Source organism: Equus przewalskii, chromosome 22, assembly GCF_037783145.1.
Source record: "Equus przewalskii isolate Varuska chromosome 22, EquPr2, whole genome shotgun sequence".
NCBI lineage: Eukaryota > Metazoa > Chordata > Mammalia > Perissodactyla > Equidae > Equus > Equus przewalskii.
This window is the reverse complement of record NC_091852.1, coordinates 7,368,783-7,386,703: the sequence shown is the minus strand read 5'-3', so window position 1 is coordinate 7,386,703 and position 17,921 is coordinate 7,368,783. Positions and strand designations below refer to the sequence as shown.

Here is a 17,921-nt window from a genome sequence, read left to right as displayed (position 1 = left end):
ACCCTATTTTTTAAAAAGCCCACTTATAGCATGCTCCCAGAGTTATATTAGCAATGGTGTTTTTTAACTGTTTCTCTAATTACTGTTCATAATTATTGCAAATCAAAGTTGTACAAATGATTGGATGCTAGTTGAATTATCTATCAAGCTGGGGTGAAACGGTCCTTTAAACTACTGTATACTCAACAAATTTAGAGAGTAAAAACTGAAATGGAACTTTAGTGTTTAGGTCTCCATAGAGAAGCCAATCAGATGCTGTAGTGTTAACAAGGTACTTCAGATCCAGAATAATCCTGCTAATCACACTTCTTCCAGATTAATCAACTACCATCAGTTTCCATGAAGAGGAGGACTTCTTGTGGGTTCTGGTGAGACAGGATTTGCTAAGGCAGACAGCAGCAGGGAAAACTCCTGGTGATAGGATCTGTTAGAGCAAAGGACAGAAGACAAAAAGAAGGCTGTATGCCTAAGAAGTGATCTGGACCACAACTGCTGTAATTATAAGCTTACAATGTTGCCACACTGCTTTGTGAAACAGATTTTTGCTGTTTATTAATTATTTTTCCTTGTTTCAGGTTTGATATTTTTCATGATGTAATAAACAGTGGGATCTAGGCTCATTTTTCTGTGTATTTGGATTCAGTGAGTAGAGCGTCCTGGTTGAGTCAATAGTTTCATGTAAGGAAGACTTGAGAAACAATGGCAAGGAAGGTTAGGTCAGATTATGAAAATCATTCAAATGCTTATATTGGATTTCATTCTTCAGCAGTCATTTAGTGTTTCTTTTTTTTCTTTTTGTTTAAATTGGGAGCACGATGAGGAAAACGGTGCTTTTGATGGTTTCTAAGAGGATAAAGACCGTAGGCAGGGAGAGTAGGTAAGATGACACAGCAATAATTCAGGCATTAAGAAACAAGGTTAGACTCGGCTAGCGACGGGTGGCAATGGACTGGAAAGGAAGGCAGGATGGACACAGTATTATAAGGGGAGAATCTGGCTTCTTTCCTTTTGTTTTTTCAGCCTTTTGGGTTTAATATCATTCAAGCTTCCTGATTTGTTTCACTTCCCATTTATATTTTCCTTCCTCCTTTGGTAACCTACTTTTTCTTTCCCGTTTTTCCCTCTCGTTCCTTTGCCTGCATTTAAAGAAATTATCTTATTACCTTCCTATATAGAATGATGATTGAATCAGTCAGGCAGATATCAAATGGTAGATTTGGGTAGAAATTAACCATAAGGTTAATTAACTGATTAGAGTACGTTGCTTCTTTTAAAAAAAAATGTTTTTACACCCTTTATCCTCAGTTAGAAAGAAGGATAGAAAACAGAAGAGAGGCAACGAGGGAACAAAAGAGTAGAATGGGAAGGGGAGGACCAGAGACTTTCATTTATTCATTCATTTAAGAAGGGCTGTGCTTCCAGAGAAAGAGACAGTGCCAAAAAAATAGGAAAATACCACACAATAATTTGTGTTATTGTAGTTGTAGCATATATTTCCCCTTCTAACTCAGTTGCGTAAAGTAGAGATGCCAGGATGGGAGGCTAAAGACTAAGGTGAGATGGGCAGTCTCCCTCCCTCCCTTATTGCCTGCTGCTTCTCATATCAAAAGGCAGAGTCTACGTCCCTCTGCCTAGGCCTCAGTGACTGGCTCAACCAACAGAGTGCTGTGGAAGAGAGTTTCTGGGACTTTTGAAGCTAAGCCATAAGAAGCCTAGGTCTTTTGGAACATTTCTTCTGGGATGCTTTCTTTTGGAACCCAGCCATCACTTTGAGAGAAGCCCAAGTCACATAAAGAGGCCACATGTAGGCCCTCAAGTTGGCAGCCCCAAGTAAGAAAGCCAGCATCCCCTGCCATCCTAGAAGTGAACCATCTTGAAGTCCAGCCCAGTTGAGCCTATAGATGATCGCAGTCCCAGCTGACAGCTGACTGCACTTCCTAAGAGACCCCAGGAGAGAAGTGTCAGGCCAACCACAGCCAACCCACAGAACAATAAGAGACAATAAAAAGTTCCTGTTTTAAGCTACTATACTTTGGTGTGGTTTGTTACACAACAATAGATAACTTCTTTCATCCTTACATGAGACATGAAGAACACTTCATCAAATGTTTGAGAGATTCATATGCCACTCAGAATGCATGCATATTTATAATCTATTTTCTTTATTTTAAAGATCACTTTATCATTCATTAGCCTTGAAACTGAAATCTGAATTCACCTTGATCAGAAATCCTAGGAAATGCTTAAGCAAATATTTTAAGCATTATCATATCTGGAGTACTGCTTCAGGATCAAATGATTATCAACGTGAAAAAAAATTGATGTGTAATTAGAAGATCAACTTTAAATTCTAGCTCTGTCATTTATCACTGTGTGACCTAGGACAAGTTACTTAACATCTCTGATTCCCAGTTTCCAATGCTATAATGTATTTGAAAGATTTAGTGATGCCTGACAAAACATACTCAATAAATTTCTACTTCTTTCTTTCCTATGAAAGTTCTGTGCTCATAAGTGCAACCATGTTGAAGCTCATCATACTCCTTCCTAAAACTGAATATTTTTATTATTTATCAAACATTTCCCTTGATAAATATTTCATAAGCTTCCACAGTTTTGCCTTTACTAGTGTGATCTACCGTACTTTCCCTATGGAATAGCTTAACAGATTTTAGGGACTCACTCTGTTGCTAGATTCTCACAAGGGGGCTTTTCTGATGACGTTCTTTGGTTTTCAAGGACATGACCCTGTTTTAAGTTTTAAGTCTTGAATGTGGTTCCCTACTCTAGTGCAAATGTTAACAAGTGCATATCAAATAAGAGTTTTAAATCAGTTCATATGTTTACGTATTTAAGATATAATTGATAATATTACCCATTTGCTTTGATTTGAGATGACAAGTGATTAAAAAAATTTTAAAATTGAAATACATAGAAGCAAATTACCTTGCTTATTTGAATTTACCATTTTTGCATAAATAGGATGAACTAATTTAAGTTGCAGTTATCCTTTTAAATGACTTAACTGATGTCTGCTGAGATACTCAAGGCCACATGATTAGTGGAGTCATGCTGAACATCACTCTGTCTCATGGGGTTGAAAGTACAAGTGCACCTTGCAAAGCCTGGAGATATGATGCTGCAAGCTTGATCTTTTCTCTGTTAGTTTTTTTTTTCTGTTTTGTCTCCCTCACCTCCCTCTAGGCTGCTTTATGTTTTCCAGAGGGACACACATTGCATTTGGAGATGTTCCTCCTTTTTCAACTCTATTCTTATTTTACGTCCTGTGCACTTGCTCTTGAACTTACATCACAATTCTGCAAAGGAAAAGCTGCTTATTCATCTGGAAACTTATGGTAGGAATCCCAAAGACAGTGCTGTAATGGGGACTGAAGTTCCTTTAGCAAATCCTGCTTTTTGATGAGCCTTTTAAAAATCTGGACAAGAGACTACCAGCTAGAGTACGTGGAATCCATAATTTCAGAAGAGTGTTTTTCAAACTGCACGTCCTGACCTATATGATTAGATTATGACAAGCACTTAATAAACAATGAAACAAAATGGAGTAGATAATATTAGAGGGTATCACATGTAATAAGGGGAAGTAAAGTTTCATAAAACTTTTGTATTAGTTTTGTGTGTGTGTGTCTGTATAGTGGTTTATATAAAAATTATTTCATTTTTTTTTTGTAAGTTGCTGTCAAAGGAGTTTGAAAGCCACTGCCTTGGATTTAAAGCTATCTGAAACAGTTTTACAGTATACCAATTTGAAATGAAGCCCCAACAATATATTTAAAATATAAAAGTGTAGATAGCTTTTAGTTACATATTTTAAGGGGACTGGCAAGTTACTTTTCCTTAGAAGTCTAGCCTTGGGATGTCTGGGCATTTTCCAAAGGGCCAGGAACAAGTTATCTCAAGAAATGGTAGGAGCCCAAACTCTCTCTCCTTGGGAGGTCCTGAGGTAACAGGATCCTCATCTCATCTGTGATGCTGCTGTTGCCCTGTGGCAGTGGCTGTTGGAAGTACTGTGTCTTCCCTAACCAGATCAGAAGGACCTAGTTTTCTCAAGGTCTCAGGCTGCCAGCAAGATGGCATCGCACTTCTCCCTCATTCGTGGGACCTGCACCCAGCCTGGAGAGCTGGAAAACTCCACCCTTAGCTCTGCTTTTTGCTAGAGAACCTCCCTTTTCCTTCCCACTGGGTCCTGGGAAGATGGGAGGCAGCAGTAACCATCACTTGTGTTTTATCCACACCAAGTGCGTCTGTTTTTGCGTGAAACCTGACTCAAGCAGAGGAGAGTTCCATCCCTGGAATTAGAAAATTAATTCTTAATAAGAGTAATGACCAATCTGCTAATGAGCTTTGGGGAGAGACGGCACATGTTCCTGCAGCTGATGGATGCCCCTTTTAGAGCATATATGATATCCTCCCCAGGTCTTCACTCAGCTGGGCTAAAGCACTTCAGAACCAAAAGAATCCTCAGGACAGGAAGGGACCCCCCTGACTTTTCTGGCTCTTGCCTCCTTGACATTTTCCACTTTCTCACTTTGCATTCTACTCTCTCTGCCATTAAAATGGCTGTCTATTAAACTGATTAGTGGAATCTGCCATATCATATCACAACTTTTTCCATCTGCTTATGGTTTTTAATTTTTTTTCATAGAAAGCCCTGACCTAAATCCTTTACTCTTCTTTTATAATGCTTTTATTCTCACCTTACTTCTGCTGAAAATCAGCCAAACTCCTTCATCACTGGCCCTCCCCCCAATCTTCATCAACATTCTCCTGTTATCCAGGTTTTTTAATATACTCTCAAGAGGGAGTTAACAAAGATGGACTAAATTTTTACATAGGACCTTTTTGTTTCATGTGACATTTTCAGTAGGAGCTTGCAGACAAATTAACAAAGCAAGGTAAAATTGTTACCAACATTAGAATCTGATTTTAAAATATTTTCTAGAGTTTAAAACGTGGCATAAAGCAGATTCCTATTTAAGAAAAAGGGCCTCATTATAAATTGTCATGAAGACCCTGAGAATGTCCTACAAAGCAGTGCTATGGGAGGATATGAGGCACAATCTGAGTCACCCCAAGAGTTAATTTAAATAGAGAAAGTGCAGGGCTGGCCCCAGGGCTGAGTAGTTAAGTTTGCATGCTCCCAGAAGGGGGGGGGGGGAGGAAGGGATTAAGGAAGGAAGGATAAATAAATGCATGAATAAATAAATAAATGGAGAAAGTGAGATCATCTCCCAAAGCACTAGAATTGATTTTGCCCTGAGCCTCTCCTTAGCTTTAAATTCTTATAATCACAGAATATAGAGAAAGAAGATACTTGGTGTTCATTCTAATTGCCCCATTTTACAAACCAAGATATTAAGGCTCAGAAGCATAAGGTCATTAAGATAATTCAGTTATTTGGTTGGTTATTAGGACTAGGGTGGTTTCAGAAAGGATGCAGAAAAGTGAAACTATTTGAGAGCTATTTAGAGACTGTCATAATCAGCACTGACTGGCTGATGGTGGGATGAGACATTGGATACTAAGGGAGAGGGAAGATTCAAAGATGTTGCTTGAGTCTTTAGCTTTAGCATCTATGCAAATTGGAGGCATTCATTTTGAAGGAGGACATAGGAGAAAAAGTATCTGCAGAGAAAGACTGCAAGTTTAGTTGAGGAGTGCTGAGTTTTGGGCACCTTTGTAAAATCTAAAACAATGTACTACAATTGAATATGCACGGGAGAAAAACCAGAAGACTACTGAGTTCTCAAAGTTTAGCAAAGAGAGTGTCTCCAAGAGGACATTATCATCATCCACAGCCGCTGTAAGGTCAAGTGAGACAAAGATGGAAAGATGTCTATTAGGTTTAGCTGTAAGGAAGTAATTGTTGACCTTGGCAACTCCTAAAAGAAAACAGAGGGAAAAAGCTCCTTGATATCAGACTTGGTAATGGTTTTTGGATATAACACCAAAAGCACAGGCAATGAAAACAAAAATAAACAAGTGAGATTGCATCAAATTAAAATGCTTCTGTACAGCAAAGAAAACAATCAACAAAGTGAAAAGGCAACTTATAGACGGGGAGAAAATACGTGCAAATTATAATAATAATTATAAGGCGTAAATATCCAAAATACATAAGGAAATCATACAATTCAATAGCTAAAAAGCAAATAACCAGATTAAAAAAATAGGCAAAAGATCTAGGCTGACATTTCTCAAAAGCTATACAAATGGCCAACAAGTTTACGAAAATGTGCTCAACATCACTAATCCTCAGAGAAATGCAAATCAAAACCACAGTGAGATATCACCTCACACCTGTTAGAGAATGGTGATTACCAAAAGACAAAAGACAAGTATTGGTGAAGATGTGGAGAAAACGGAACCCTTGTACACTGTTGATGAGAATCTGAATTGGTAGAGCCATCTGAAGACAATATGAAGGTTCCTCAAAAAACTAAAAATAAAACTACCCTATGATCCACCAATTCCACTTCTGGGTATATATCCAAAGGAAAAGAAATCAAGATCTCAAAGAGATATCTGCACTCCCACGTTCACTGCAGCATTATTCACAACAGCCAAGATGTGGAAATAATCTAAATGTCTGCTGATGGATGAATGAGTAAAGAAGATGTGGTATATATATCCACAATGGAATATTATTCAGCCAAACAGAAAAGACAGAAATCCTGACATTTGCACCACATGGATAAAACTTGAGGGCATTACAGTAAGGGAAATAAGCCAGTCACAGAAAGACAAATACTGTGGGATCTCAGTGCAATCTAAAACAGTCAAACTCATAGAAACAGAAAGTAGAATGGTGGTTTCCAGGGGCTGCAGTGATGGGAAATGGGGCACAAAGTTCAGTTATGCAAGACGAGTAAGTTATGGAGATCTAATGTACAGCAATGTGACTATAGGTAACAGCATTGTACTATATTCTTGAGATTTACCAAGAGGATAGATCTTAAGTATTCTCACCACAAAGAAATAAAGGTAACTATGTCAGGTGATGGATATGTTAATTAGCTTGATTGTGGCAATTAATTCATAATATATACCTGTATCAAGACATCAAGTTGTACACCTCAAATATATACAATTTTTATTTGTCATTATGTGTCAATAAAGATGGAAAAAAGGCACAAAAGCCATGAACAGACATCTTACTGTCTAAGGATATATAGATGGCATATGAACACTGAAAAGATATTTAACATCACCAGGCATTAAGGAAATGCAAATTAAGACCATGAGGAGATATCACTATACACCTATTATAACATAACCACAAATACAAAAAATAGTGGCAATACCAAGTACTAGGAAGGACAGGAAGTAACTGGCTTTCTCATACAATGCTGCAGGAAATGCAAAATGGTACTCCCACTCTGAAAAACAGTTTGGCAGTTTCTTAAAGAACAAAATATATACTTGCCATACAACACCAATCACACTCCTGGGCATTTATCCCAGAGAAACAATAATTTATGTTCACCTAAAAACCTGAACATGAACGTTCATAGCAGCTTTATTCATTAAAGCCCAAGACAAGAAAGAACCAAGAAGTTCTTCAATAGAAGAATGGCTAAACAAACTACAACACATTCACACAGTGGCATACTATGTAGTAATAAAAGAAACAACTGATACACACTACAACTTGGACTGATCTCAATCTCACATCAAATAGTCTATGATTCCATTTATATAACATTCTTGAAATGGAAAAATTATAGAGCTGAAGACCTAATAAGTAGTGGGCAGGATTAGCGAAGGTGTGGGAGAAGGACGGGTATGATTATAAAGAGGCAGCACGAGAGAACCCTTTGTGGTGATAGAAGAATTCTGTATCTTGATTGTGGTGATGGTTACACGAATCTCCACATGTGACAAAACGGCCCTAAGCTATTCACACACATTGTACCAGTGTCTGTTTACCGGTGTTGAGACTATATTATGGTTATCTAAGACATAACCATTGGGGGAAACTTGTGAAGAGTACAACTGTGCTAATTCCTGTGAATCTATAATTATGTCACATAAAAAGTTATTTACAAAGTATATGTAAAAGCCAAAAATAATCTGAAAGCATTTTCTTCTTAAAAAGGCAAGCTAGAGATGGAGAAAAAAGTTTGCAAAAATACATTTGATAAAGGTCTGAACTTCTTCAACTCAACAAGACCAAAACAAAGTAAACACAATAAAAAACAGGCTAAATATTTGATCAGACACTTCATTAAAGGAGATTATAAATGGTTAAAAAGCAAATGAAAAGAAGTTCAACACTGAGTCACCAGGGAAATGCAAATTAAAACTCAGTAAGATACAACCAGACACCAACTAGAATGGCTAAAAATATTAAGACTTACCAGAGCATCTGTTGGTAACCAGAGAGCAGTGAGAACTCTCAGACATTGCTTATAGGCATGAAAAACAGTAGAGCCAGCTTGGACACATTTGTAGCTTCTCACACAGTTACAGATAAACTTACCAGAAGACCCAGCAAGCCCAGTCCTAGGTATTTACACAAGAGAAATGAAAACACGTTGACACAAAAAATCATTTGTAAATATTCATTGCAGCTTTACTCATAATTGCCCCAAATGGAAAAAAGGCCATGTGTCCATCAACTGAAAGGAAAACAAACTGTGGTTCATGCACACAAGGGAACACTACTCAGAACAGAAAGAATAAACTAATGATTCACATACATGCATGAGTCTCAAAAGCATTCTGCTGAGTAAAAGAAGCCAGACAAACGACAGCCTATACTTGGGGCTGGCCCGGTGGCATAGTGGTTAAGTTCGTGGGCTCTGCTTTGGTGGCCTGGGGTTCATGGGTTCGGATACCAGGCATGGACCTAGCATCACTCATCAAGCCACGCTGTGGTAGCAGCCCACATAAAATAGAGGAAGATTGGCACAGATATTAGCTCAACTAAAATCTTCCTCAAGTAAAAAGAGGAGGATTGGCAACAGATGTTAGCTCAGAGCCAATCTTTCTCAAACACAAAAAGAGTCTGTGATTCCATTGATATGAAAGTGGAGAAAAGGCAAAACTACTGCAATAGAAAACAGACCAGTGATTGTTCTCAGGCATCAGAGAGGTAGGGGTGGAGGGAGGGGACTTACCGTAAAGGAGTACAAGGATCTTTCTGGGATGACGGAAATATTCCAAATCATGATTTTGATGATGGTCATCTATTATATCATTTTTGAAACCTCACTCACTTGTACACTGAAAAGTGCTGAGTTTTATTTTCTCTTATACACACCTCGACAAAACTGGTTAATAGTTAAAAAAGAAAACACAAAATCTGCAGACTAAAGGGAGTCACATGGTAAGGTCTGCTCACCCACCGAGACAAGGCCACTGTAGTTCTCCAGCATCACCACGTCTCTGTACAGGGTCCTCTGTGCAGACTCCACCTGCTGCCACTCCTCCTGGGGAATTCCGCAGTCACATCCTTGAATGACACTGATACCTGCGATAGCACATTTCTATTCAATGTGAGGGTCCAGAAGCAGTGACATAGAGAACACTTTTAGAAACTAAGTCTTACTATGTTTACTGTTCACAATTTAAAACAAAATGCTATAAAGGATGACCATCACGGGGCCCTAATTCTGTCTTATACTTTGAGGAGACGTACATCATCAGTAAAAAAAAAATTATTCTCATGCCGATTTATTTATATTTATTTTTATTTTATATATGTATATTGTCGCTTAATATAATAATGAGAAACCTTAATGCCTTATTTTTTTAGGTAAAGTTATTATAAACAGGATTCTTGTATATATTTCCCATACACCAATGGATTACACTGAGCACTCTGCAGAGTATACACACCCCAGCCTGGAGATCTCTTCTGGGGTAATAGGAAACCAGCAGGAGACACATGTAAGCCCAGGGAGGCATTAAACATCACTGGAGTTTTATTTCAGGAGCAATGCTCTAGAACAGGATTTCCTCAACATGGCATTACCAACACTGTGGACCAGACGATGCTATTTTTGTGGAAGACTGTGCTGTGTATTTTACGATCTTTTTCAGTATCCCTATCTTCTACTGATTGGATGCCAGCAGCATCCCCAGTTGTGACAATCAAAACTATCTCCAAACATTGCCAAATGTCTCCTGGGGAGGAAAACTGACTGCAGCTTGCAACCACTGCTCTACATGAATAGTGGACAAGGTCTTAAGCAGCAAAACAAAAGACCTAATTTAAGAAATTATGATATTAAGGCAAAGCAACAAAGATAAAGAATGGGAAACTAATTCTTACAGTAAACAAAGTCTGGTCATCATTTTCTTGTGCAACTACACACAGAGATGCTCCACAAGCAAATGGGTGGATGCTGATGCCATACACAGAGACCAAAAGAATAAATAAGAGTCAGAGGTTGGGTCACGGTGAGGCAGATGTTTTTCATTTGTACCCAAAATGCTGGTAGAACATACAAATGGAATTATTTATTTCACTATTATTGCATGCTTTTGAAACAGAGAGGGAGGTCTAAAACAAAAATTAGAACTTAGGAGACATTAGTCATTTAGATGGCAACTGAAGTCATCAGAGAAAAAGTCCTGGTTGAGAAAGGACATAGAAACTGAGGAGAGAAAAGGCACTAAATACAGAATTCAGGGAAATAGCAAAATTGAAGAGGCAAGCATAAAATGAACAGGCCATGAAGGGTGAGAAAGAATTTCTAACTGGTGGAATGAGAAAGCATAAAGATTAAAGTAGTGGAAATTAAGAGAAGAGAGATTTAGAAGCATTAATGACTCCTCTAGTTCAAGGGAATAGCCTGGGCACAGACATTTACATCCCCTGCCTCCATAAACACACTCAGATAAAATACAAAACCTACTATAGAAGTACAACAAAAAAGGATTGCAGAGAAACATCCCAGAAGGCTGCCCGAAAAGTTGAACAAATTTTGGAAGACAGAGGGTAAGGTCGTATTAGATAACAAAGACAGGACAATGTAGCCCACAATCTAATGCAAACAGAGAAGTGGGCAAGAAGGAGCAAGGCACTGATGAGAACCCAGAAAGAAGTCCAAGCTTCAAATGAACAAGACCTGGAACAAAGTGTGTGGTGGGAAGAACGATTAACAGAGTAAACTTCCTGTTTGAACACAGGTGACATCATTCAAATGAGCAAGGAAAGGCTGGAGACTAATGTCACAGGGATAGCTGGAGGCCACCTGGGAAAAGATAGTCAGATCTCTCAAGCCAGAGCAGGATAAAATAAAATGCATTCAAGATTCAAATGCAAGAAATAAAATCACATTCTAGAGGACTACACAGAAAATGATTTTACAACGTTAGAGTGGGAAATGCCCAACTATGACTGAAAATCCAGGAATCAGAAAAGAAAAAGATGCTAAATTTGACAACATAAAAATCAAATGCCAGGGCTGGCCCGGCAGTGTAGTGGTTAAGATCGTGCGCTCCACTTCAGTGGCCTGGGGTTCACGGTTTCAGATCCCAGGCACAGACCTACACACTGCTCATCAAGCCACACTGTGGTGGCAGCCCATATAAAATAGAGGAAGATTGGCACAGATATTAGTTTAGGGACAATCTTCCTCAAGCAAAAAGAGGAAGACTGGCAACAGATGTTAGCTCAGGGACAATTTTCCTCACCAAAAATAATAATAACAAAAAAAAACTTTTGTTAAATCGTGAGCCAGATAAAAATACAAAAAACTGCAGGAATATTGCACAATTTATTTCACAGAAAAAGGGCTATAAGGGTATACTGGATACAGTCATTAAAATCAGCACATAAATATGAGAATGGATAAGGGATAAAGGGTTCAACAACAAAGAACTATAGTGAACTATCAACAAAAAACAACGATGCCCCACCTATTCATGAGAAGAGCAAAGCTTACAGAACTAAACTGAGATCAGCTGTAAGTCACGCTGGTGAAAATCCAAAGTTTGATGCACACTCTATTTGCAAGGTTGTGAGGAGGAAACACACTCCCCCAGACTCTTGGCTCTACCCTCAATCACACCCACAACCCAACCACTTCAAAGTTAACTAAGGGCCTTATGATCATCATTCCTTGCTAGGACTACAGAAATGGCCTCCTACATTGTATCTACTTCCAGGACTGCCCCACTAGAGTCTATTTTCAAACAGCAGACAGAGTTATTCTTTTCAACTCTAAGTCTAAACTCTCCTTTTGACTCAGAAGTATAAAAACCTAAACCCTCTGTATTACCGAACTAAATGGAGAGAGATACTGTGTTCATAAACTAGAAGACTCATGATCAAGATGTAATTTCTCCCCAAATTGATCTACACTACAAATTCTCCAAGTCTGTGCAATGAAAACCAAAATCTCAGCAGGTTCTTTTGAGATAAGAAAGCTGATTTTTAAAACATTCTGTAAAGATTCAAAGGACCTAGAATATCCAAAACAATTTTTAAAAAAAACAAAGTTGGAAGACTTTCATTACCTGATTTCAAGACTTACTGAAGAGACACTCATCAAGATAGTGTGGTATTAGCAATAGGATTAACACAGACCATCAGAAGTGAACAGGGGCCAGCCCTGTGGCTGAGTGGTTAAGTTCACGCACTCCGCTTTGGCAGCCCAGGGTTTTGCCAGTTTGGATCCTGGGAGTGAACCTAGCACTGCACACCAGGCCATCCTGCGGCAGCATCCCACACAGCGCAACCAGAGAGACCCTACAACTAGAATATACAACTATGTACTGGGGGGCTTTGGGGAGGAGAAGAAAGAAAATAAAATTGGCAACAGTTGTTAGCTCAGGTGCCAAGCTTTAAAAAAAAAAGACCAGTCTACCAGCCCAGGATTCCCTCTACGACAGAAGCACCAAATGCACCATCAGGGATGGCAAAGTTAAAAAAAACAAAGAAGACGTGAACAGAGTCTGAAACAGACCATACCTACGTTGCTGGTTGATTTCCCACAGAGATGCCAAGGTAATTCAATGGAGAAAGGATAGTCTTGCAGCAAATGGTGCTGACAAGGGGGCTGTGCAGAGCTAGAGAGCACAATATGGCAAGGGCCTGTTCCTCTACTCCCGAAGTTTACAGTCCACTGCCAGCACAAAATATCAAGACCCCCAATACTGAAATTCTAGGTTTCAGATTGAACCAACTAGAACACATTTTGTCCTTTTCTGATTAGCAGCTTTATACTAAAACAGAATTTAAAAGCTGATCAGAAAAGAAAATTATGGATACAATGGATAAAAGACTGAAACCTTAAGAGAATAATATCAATCAATTCATGAAAATACACTGAAAAACATACATAAAAATGAACAGTTTTCTATGAAAATGTAATGACCAAAGTCATACCAAGAAAAAAATACAAATCTGGTATAGCCTTATGATGAATAAATTAATCAAAATCTTCACACAGAAAGTCTTCACAAGGCTCAAATTTACAGGTGAGTTTCACAAAAGCTATATGTAACACAATTTCCTTATCTAAATTATTAGAAAAGAAAAGGAGCAGAACCATTTTCTTTTATGAGACTGTGACCTTGATACCATAATTGAACAGAGAAACTAGAAAGTACAGTCTAATCCGACCTGTGGATACAGAAATAAAAATCCTAAATAGAGTATTAGCAAAAAGCCCTAGGAAAATATGTAAGAAGCAACTTACCACACTTAACAACTAGGGTCTATACAGGAATTCAAGTTCATATTAGAAAATCCATTGTACCGTTTACAGTATCCATAGATGGAAGGAAATAAACTATAGCTTTACTCCAATAGCTGCACAAAGGGAATCAATATAATGCATTGCAGTCATGACTAACATGAAATCTCAGCAAACTGGTGCCCGGAGGGAACCTACTTACCCTGACAAGGTCACTTACAAAAGCTGACAGCAAACATCATAGTTAATAGTCAGACAGGGTATATTTTCCCTCAAGATTGACTTGATCTATTTCTATTTGTCCTTTTTCCATATCATGCATGGATCCTTCTAAACCTATAAATCCCTTACAATACAAAGTGGGGAATGGAGAAAGCGCTCACCCGAGGGACGTTCACTTTCTGTGGCTCCTGGGCGTGTAGAGAACTGTGGCTCAGCTAAGGGGACAGAAAGAAGACAGGGGTCCTGAGATTTGACCTGCCACAGCTCCTAGAGTCACCTCCCCACATCTCAGCACCTCAGCTGGGGATCATCCTCCCCTAGACATAGGGCCATCTGTGCCTCGAAAAGGCATGAGGAGGATGACAGACAGGCGGCACCACCTGTCTTTGTGTGACTCTGAAATGATCATCTGCAGTTTTTTAATGAATGAATATAAACTTTTCTTGATTGATTTAATAATAACGCACGGGGGCCGGCCCAGTGGCGCAGCGGTTAAGCGCGCATGTTCCACTTCGGTGGTCTGGGGTTTCCCAGTTCAGATTCCGGGTGCGGACATGGCACTGCTCGGCAAGCCATGCTGTGGTAGGCGTCCCACATACAAAGTAGAGGAAGATGGGCAGATGTTAGCTCAGGGCCAGTCTTCCTCAGCAAAAAGAGGAGGATTGGCAGCAGTCAGCTCAGGGCTAATCTTCCTAAAAAAAATATTAATAATAACGCATGGGTCCTTCTAACAGAAAGAAATAAAAACAACAGATTAGTTGAATTAAACTACACGAAAGGATAAGACACCATTCTTTCATTAAAATTAACTTAGAAGAAGAATAGTCAGTATACATTATTTATCTATTTTTCTCAGTAATACTATTCACCTCTTGGTACAGACAATTCACAGAAAAGAGATGGGATGCCTGAAGGCAGGAATTTTTAATTGTTCATTTCAGCTGGGATGTATTCCTGAGAAGGCCCCTTTGATAAGATGCTTTTGGTGACTTATCTGAGAGGGAACTGCAGTTTTCCTTCTGACTCTGTCACAAATCGGGTTTCCCTGGACAAGTCACTGAAACTTTCAGGCCCAATGTCTTCAAAGTTTTCAAGAGAGTTGCAAGTAGATGACTTTGGAAAATCCTTCAAGCATCATTATTCTGGGATCCTGCGAGGTCAGGATGATGTCATTAATGTCACATGTGGTGATGGACACGTCTGACAGCAGCGCAGCCTCTGTAAAGAGCAGGGGCCATTTCAGGGGACCAGAGCCAGAACCTCTTCCCTCTGCCTGGTTGTTCCTGTCCCCCGGACCTCGCCCTCACAAGCTCCCCAACAAAGCAGCCTTTCCTGAGCAGCCTGCCCCTGGGCCACCCCAGCTCACCTGCTCTTCTCAGGGACGAACAAACCCTCCACTGTCACACGGTGTGGCGGCTCCTGAAGGTGGCATCATCACCAAGTCTGGCTCATTCTGGGCAAGGGGATCAGAACAGCTTCTGACCTTGCAAATCTAGGACCTGCTCTTTCTGGGCTCTTCTGTCTCCGCTCTGAAGCTCTGGAGAGAGGTCTAAGGTCAGAGGGGTGCTCTCCTCCAGGTAAGACGCCTGCACAGAGGCCCCCGCTTCCTGCCTCACAAGGGTTGCTTTGTTCAAGGAAACTGGGAGGTGGATCTGGGAAATAAATTCACGTTAGAGGCCAAAGACTGACTCTTAAAATTCACTATAATATCAGACTTGAAGGACATCCCGTCAGTGCAGAAGGGGCCAGGCCCCTCTGTCTGACCCAAGGGACCTGAAGAGACACTAGAAATCCCAGGGTACATGTAACACACGGTGGGATTCCATCCACATCCCTTCCCTTACATCCCTGGGGATGTGGGGACAGGCCATGTTCCTAAGAGCCGGGAAGGCCGCAGTGCCAGTTTTGGGCAGGTGTGACATCAGACAAAGCCTGAGGCTGAAGGGAAGCCACCTGCCCTTGAACCCAAATCCCGCGCTGCGACCTCCCGACCCAGCACATCGGGCCACCAACCTGAGCCTGGGCGCTGGGGAAGCGGTCGTGAGGGCACATCAGGCCATCTAGCGACACCAACAAACTGACTTCCAACTACGGCAGCAGCTGTCCCTTACCCAGGGCTTCCTACCCGGCCCTCGTCTAAATACTGTACAACGATGACTCGGACCTCAAAACGACGCCGTGAGACGGCGCTATTAACCTCACGTCCACATGAGCACGCTGACCCAGGCCCTTCTGTCGCCCCTGCTCACAGGTGACAGAGCCGGGACTGACCGGGCCTTTCCGGCTCCGGAGCTCGGCTGCCCCGCAGACCCGGGCCCCATCCGCGTTTTAACCGGCCTCCCGCCGCCGACGTGGGCTTTGGCTGCAGGAGAGCCGGGCACACGGTCCCCGCACGCCCGGGCCGCCCCAGCGCCCACTCCTAACTGGCTCCGCCGCACCTGCGCCCCGAGAGCCCGAGGTCCCCCACCCGCCACCCCGCCGAGGTCCGGCCTGGGCACACACATGGCGCTGGGGGCGACGGGGGCCCCAGACCTCCCGCCCTTAGGGTTCCCCCTCACTCTCACCCCAGGCGAGCCGTTTACTTTCTGAGGAGACTCAGGCAACTTACAGTAACCGCGGACTCCGGAGAAGACGAGGGAGGAGGCGGGGCTACGGCTGCACATGCGCAGAGGGAGCCCGGACTCCCCTTCCCAGAGTGCCGCGCGGTGAGCCAGAAGGATTCAAGACTACATTTCCCATAGGCCTCAGCGCCCCTTTTGAGGTTGTTCTCTCAGCGCCTCAGCTTTTCAGAAAGCTGGAGAATGATGTGCTCTCTGAGCCGTAGCCCGAAGAATTTAAGGGTTAAACCTGAACTGTGTCACTAAATGCGAAGGGTGGTCCTCTATTGGCTCATGATTGAAATAGCATTTTTTTGTGAGTCAGTTGCAGATAGATTGGGGAAAATTGAATATGGAATGGATATTGAAAATATTAAAATTACCGTTAGTTAGATGAAGTGTGAAAAAATTTTGGAGTTATGTAGTAAGTTTTATTTTGGAAAAAACAGCCATGACGACTGAAGTATTTAGGATTGAAATTATATAGCTGTAAAATTAGAGTTTTTCAACCTGGAAACTTCTCCCCTTTACAGCCTTCGGATTCACCAACCCCTGAGCCTGGTCCCAGAGCCCCTGGAGCCCAGGGTGGAGGTTCTACTGGGGGTGGAGACAGGGGCTCCAGGCGTAGACCTTTACAGGAAGGCTGTTGGTTTTTAAATGTTAACACTGTTTCTTGCCGAATTCTCTGATTGTTTCAACAAATGTTCATGTTAATCATCTTGGATTTCCGTGCACATAACGAAGAGTTTGCTTGCTTTTGCCTGACATTTATTATTTTTTGTCCTTCTTTAACGAATTACAAATAAAAGCACAACAATTCTGGTCAAACTATATTAAATCAATCATAATAGACTTTAACATGAAAGTGACTAATGGAGAAAAAGTGGTCGCTACGTATGTTCATTTAACAAACATTTATTGAAAACCTGTGGTGCAATAGACATCATTCTAGATGCTTGGATAGCACCATCAAATAAAAGAGATTAAATTCCCTCCCCCCATGGAGTTTATGATCATGGTTGTTGTGGGGACCTATTAGGGTCCCCTCAAGAAACAGATGTCAATTGTCAAGAAACAATAGAACACTTGAGGAGAGTCTACTAACAAGACTATAAAAACATGAGTAGGGTGAGTGAGGCATCCTGTAACTAGTGATGGTAGGGAGTCATCATCACTCCAGGCCTATAATGAGGGTAGGTTATATTACCAGACCCTGGCAGAAAAGGTCACCCGTATGAGAGCTGTGGCCTTAGGAAGAGAAACGTTGTAATGGCCGTTACATGGCTCAGCACAGACAGCCAAAGGAATAAATACCCAAATCTCACTGGTTGTCATCCCTCTAATGTCCCATTCTCCGTTGAGTGTTTGTAAACTCCATTCACTACCTATTCCTACAATTCCATCCATCTACATCTCCTCCAGACCTTTT

At 41.0% G+C, this 17,921-nt stretch overlaps 1 protein-coding gene across 50 annotated transcripts in view; it reads right to left on the bottom strand.

Moving 5' to 3' along the window:
* LOC103554661 (putative zinc finger protein 487) overlaps positions 1 to 16,715 on the bottom strand; it is a 48,735-nt gene extending 32,020 nt beyond the window's left edge. For 11 of the 50 annotated variants that reach the window (XR_011531835.1, XR_011531843.1, XR_011531838.1 and 8 more), the window contains exons 1-5: positions 16,504 to 16,599; positions 15,262 to 15,432; positions 14,765 to 15,113; positions 14,057 to 14,110; positions 9,372 to 9,496 (exon numbers count right to left, since the gene is read on the bottom strand). Coding sequence is in view for 8 of the 50 variants with exons in the window: in XM_070590859.1 (XP_070446960.1) it covers positions 9,372 to 9,496; positions 12,277 to 12,301 (150 nt within the window). In the remaining 42 variants the exon portion in view is untranslated. Of the gene's footprint in view, positions 1 to 328; positions 630 to 4,860; positions 5,904 to 9,371; positions 9,497 to 12,276; positions 12,725 to 14,056; positions 14,111 to 14,362; positions 14,588 to 14,757; positions 15,114 to 15,261; positions 15,548 to 16,166; positions 16,316 to 16,459 lie in introns of those variants that run through there. The other 39 variants (XM_070590859.1, XM_070590860.1, XM_070590861.1 and 36 more) reach the window with 24 other exon arrangements.
* Positions 16,716 to 17,921: the final 1,206 nt, after the last annotated feature.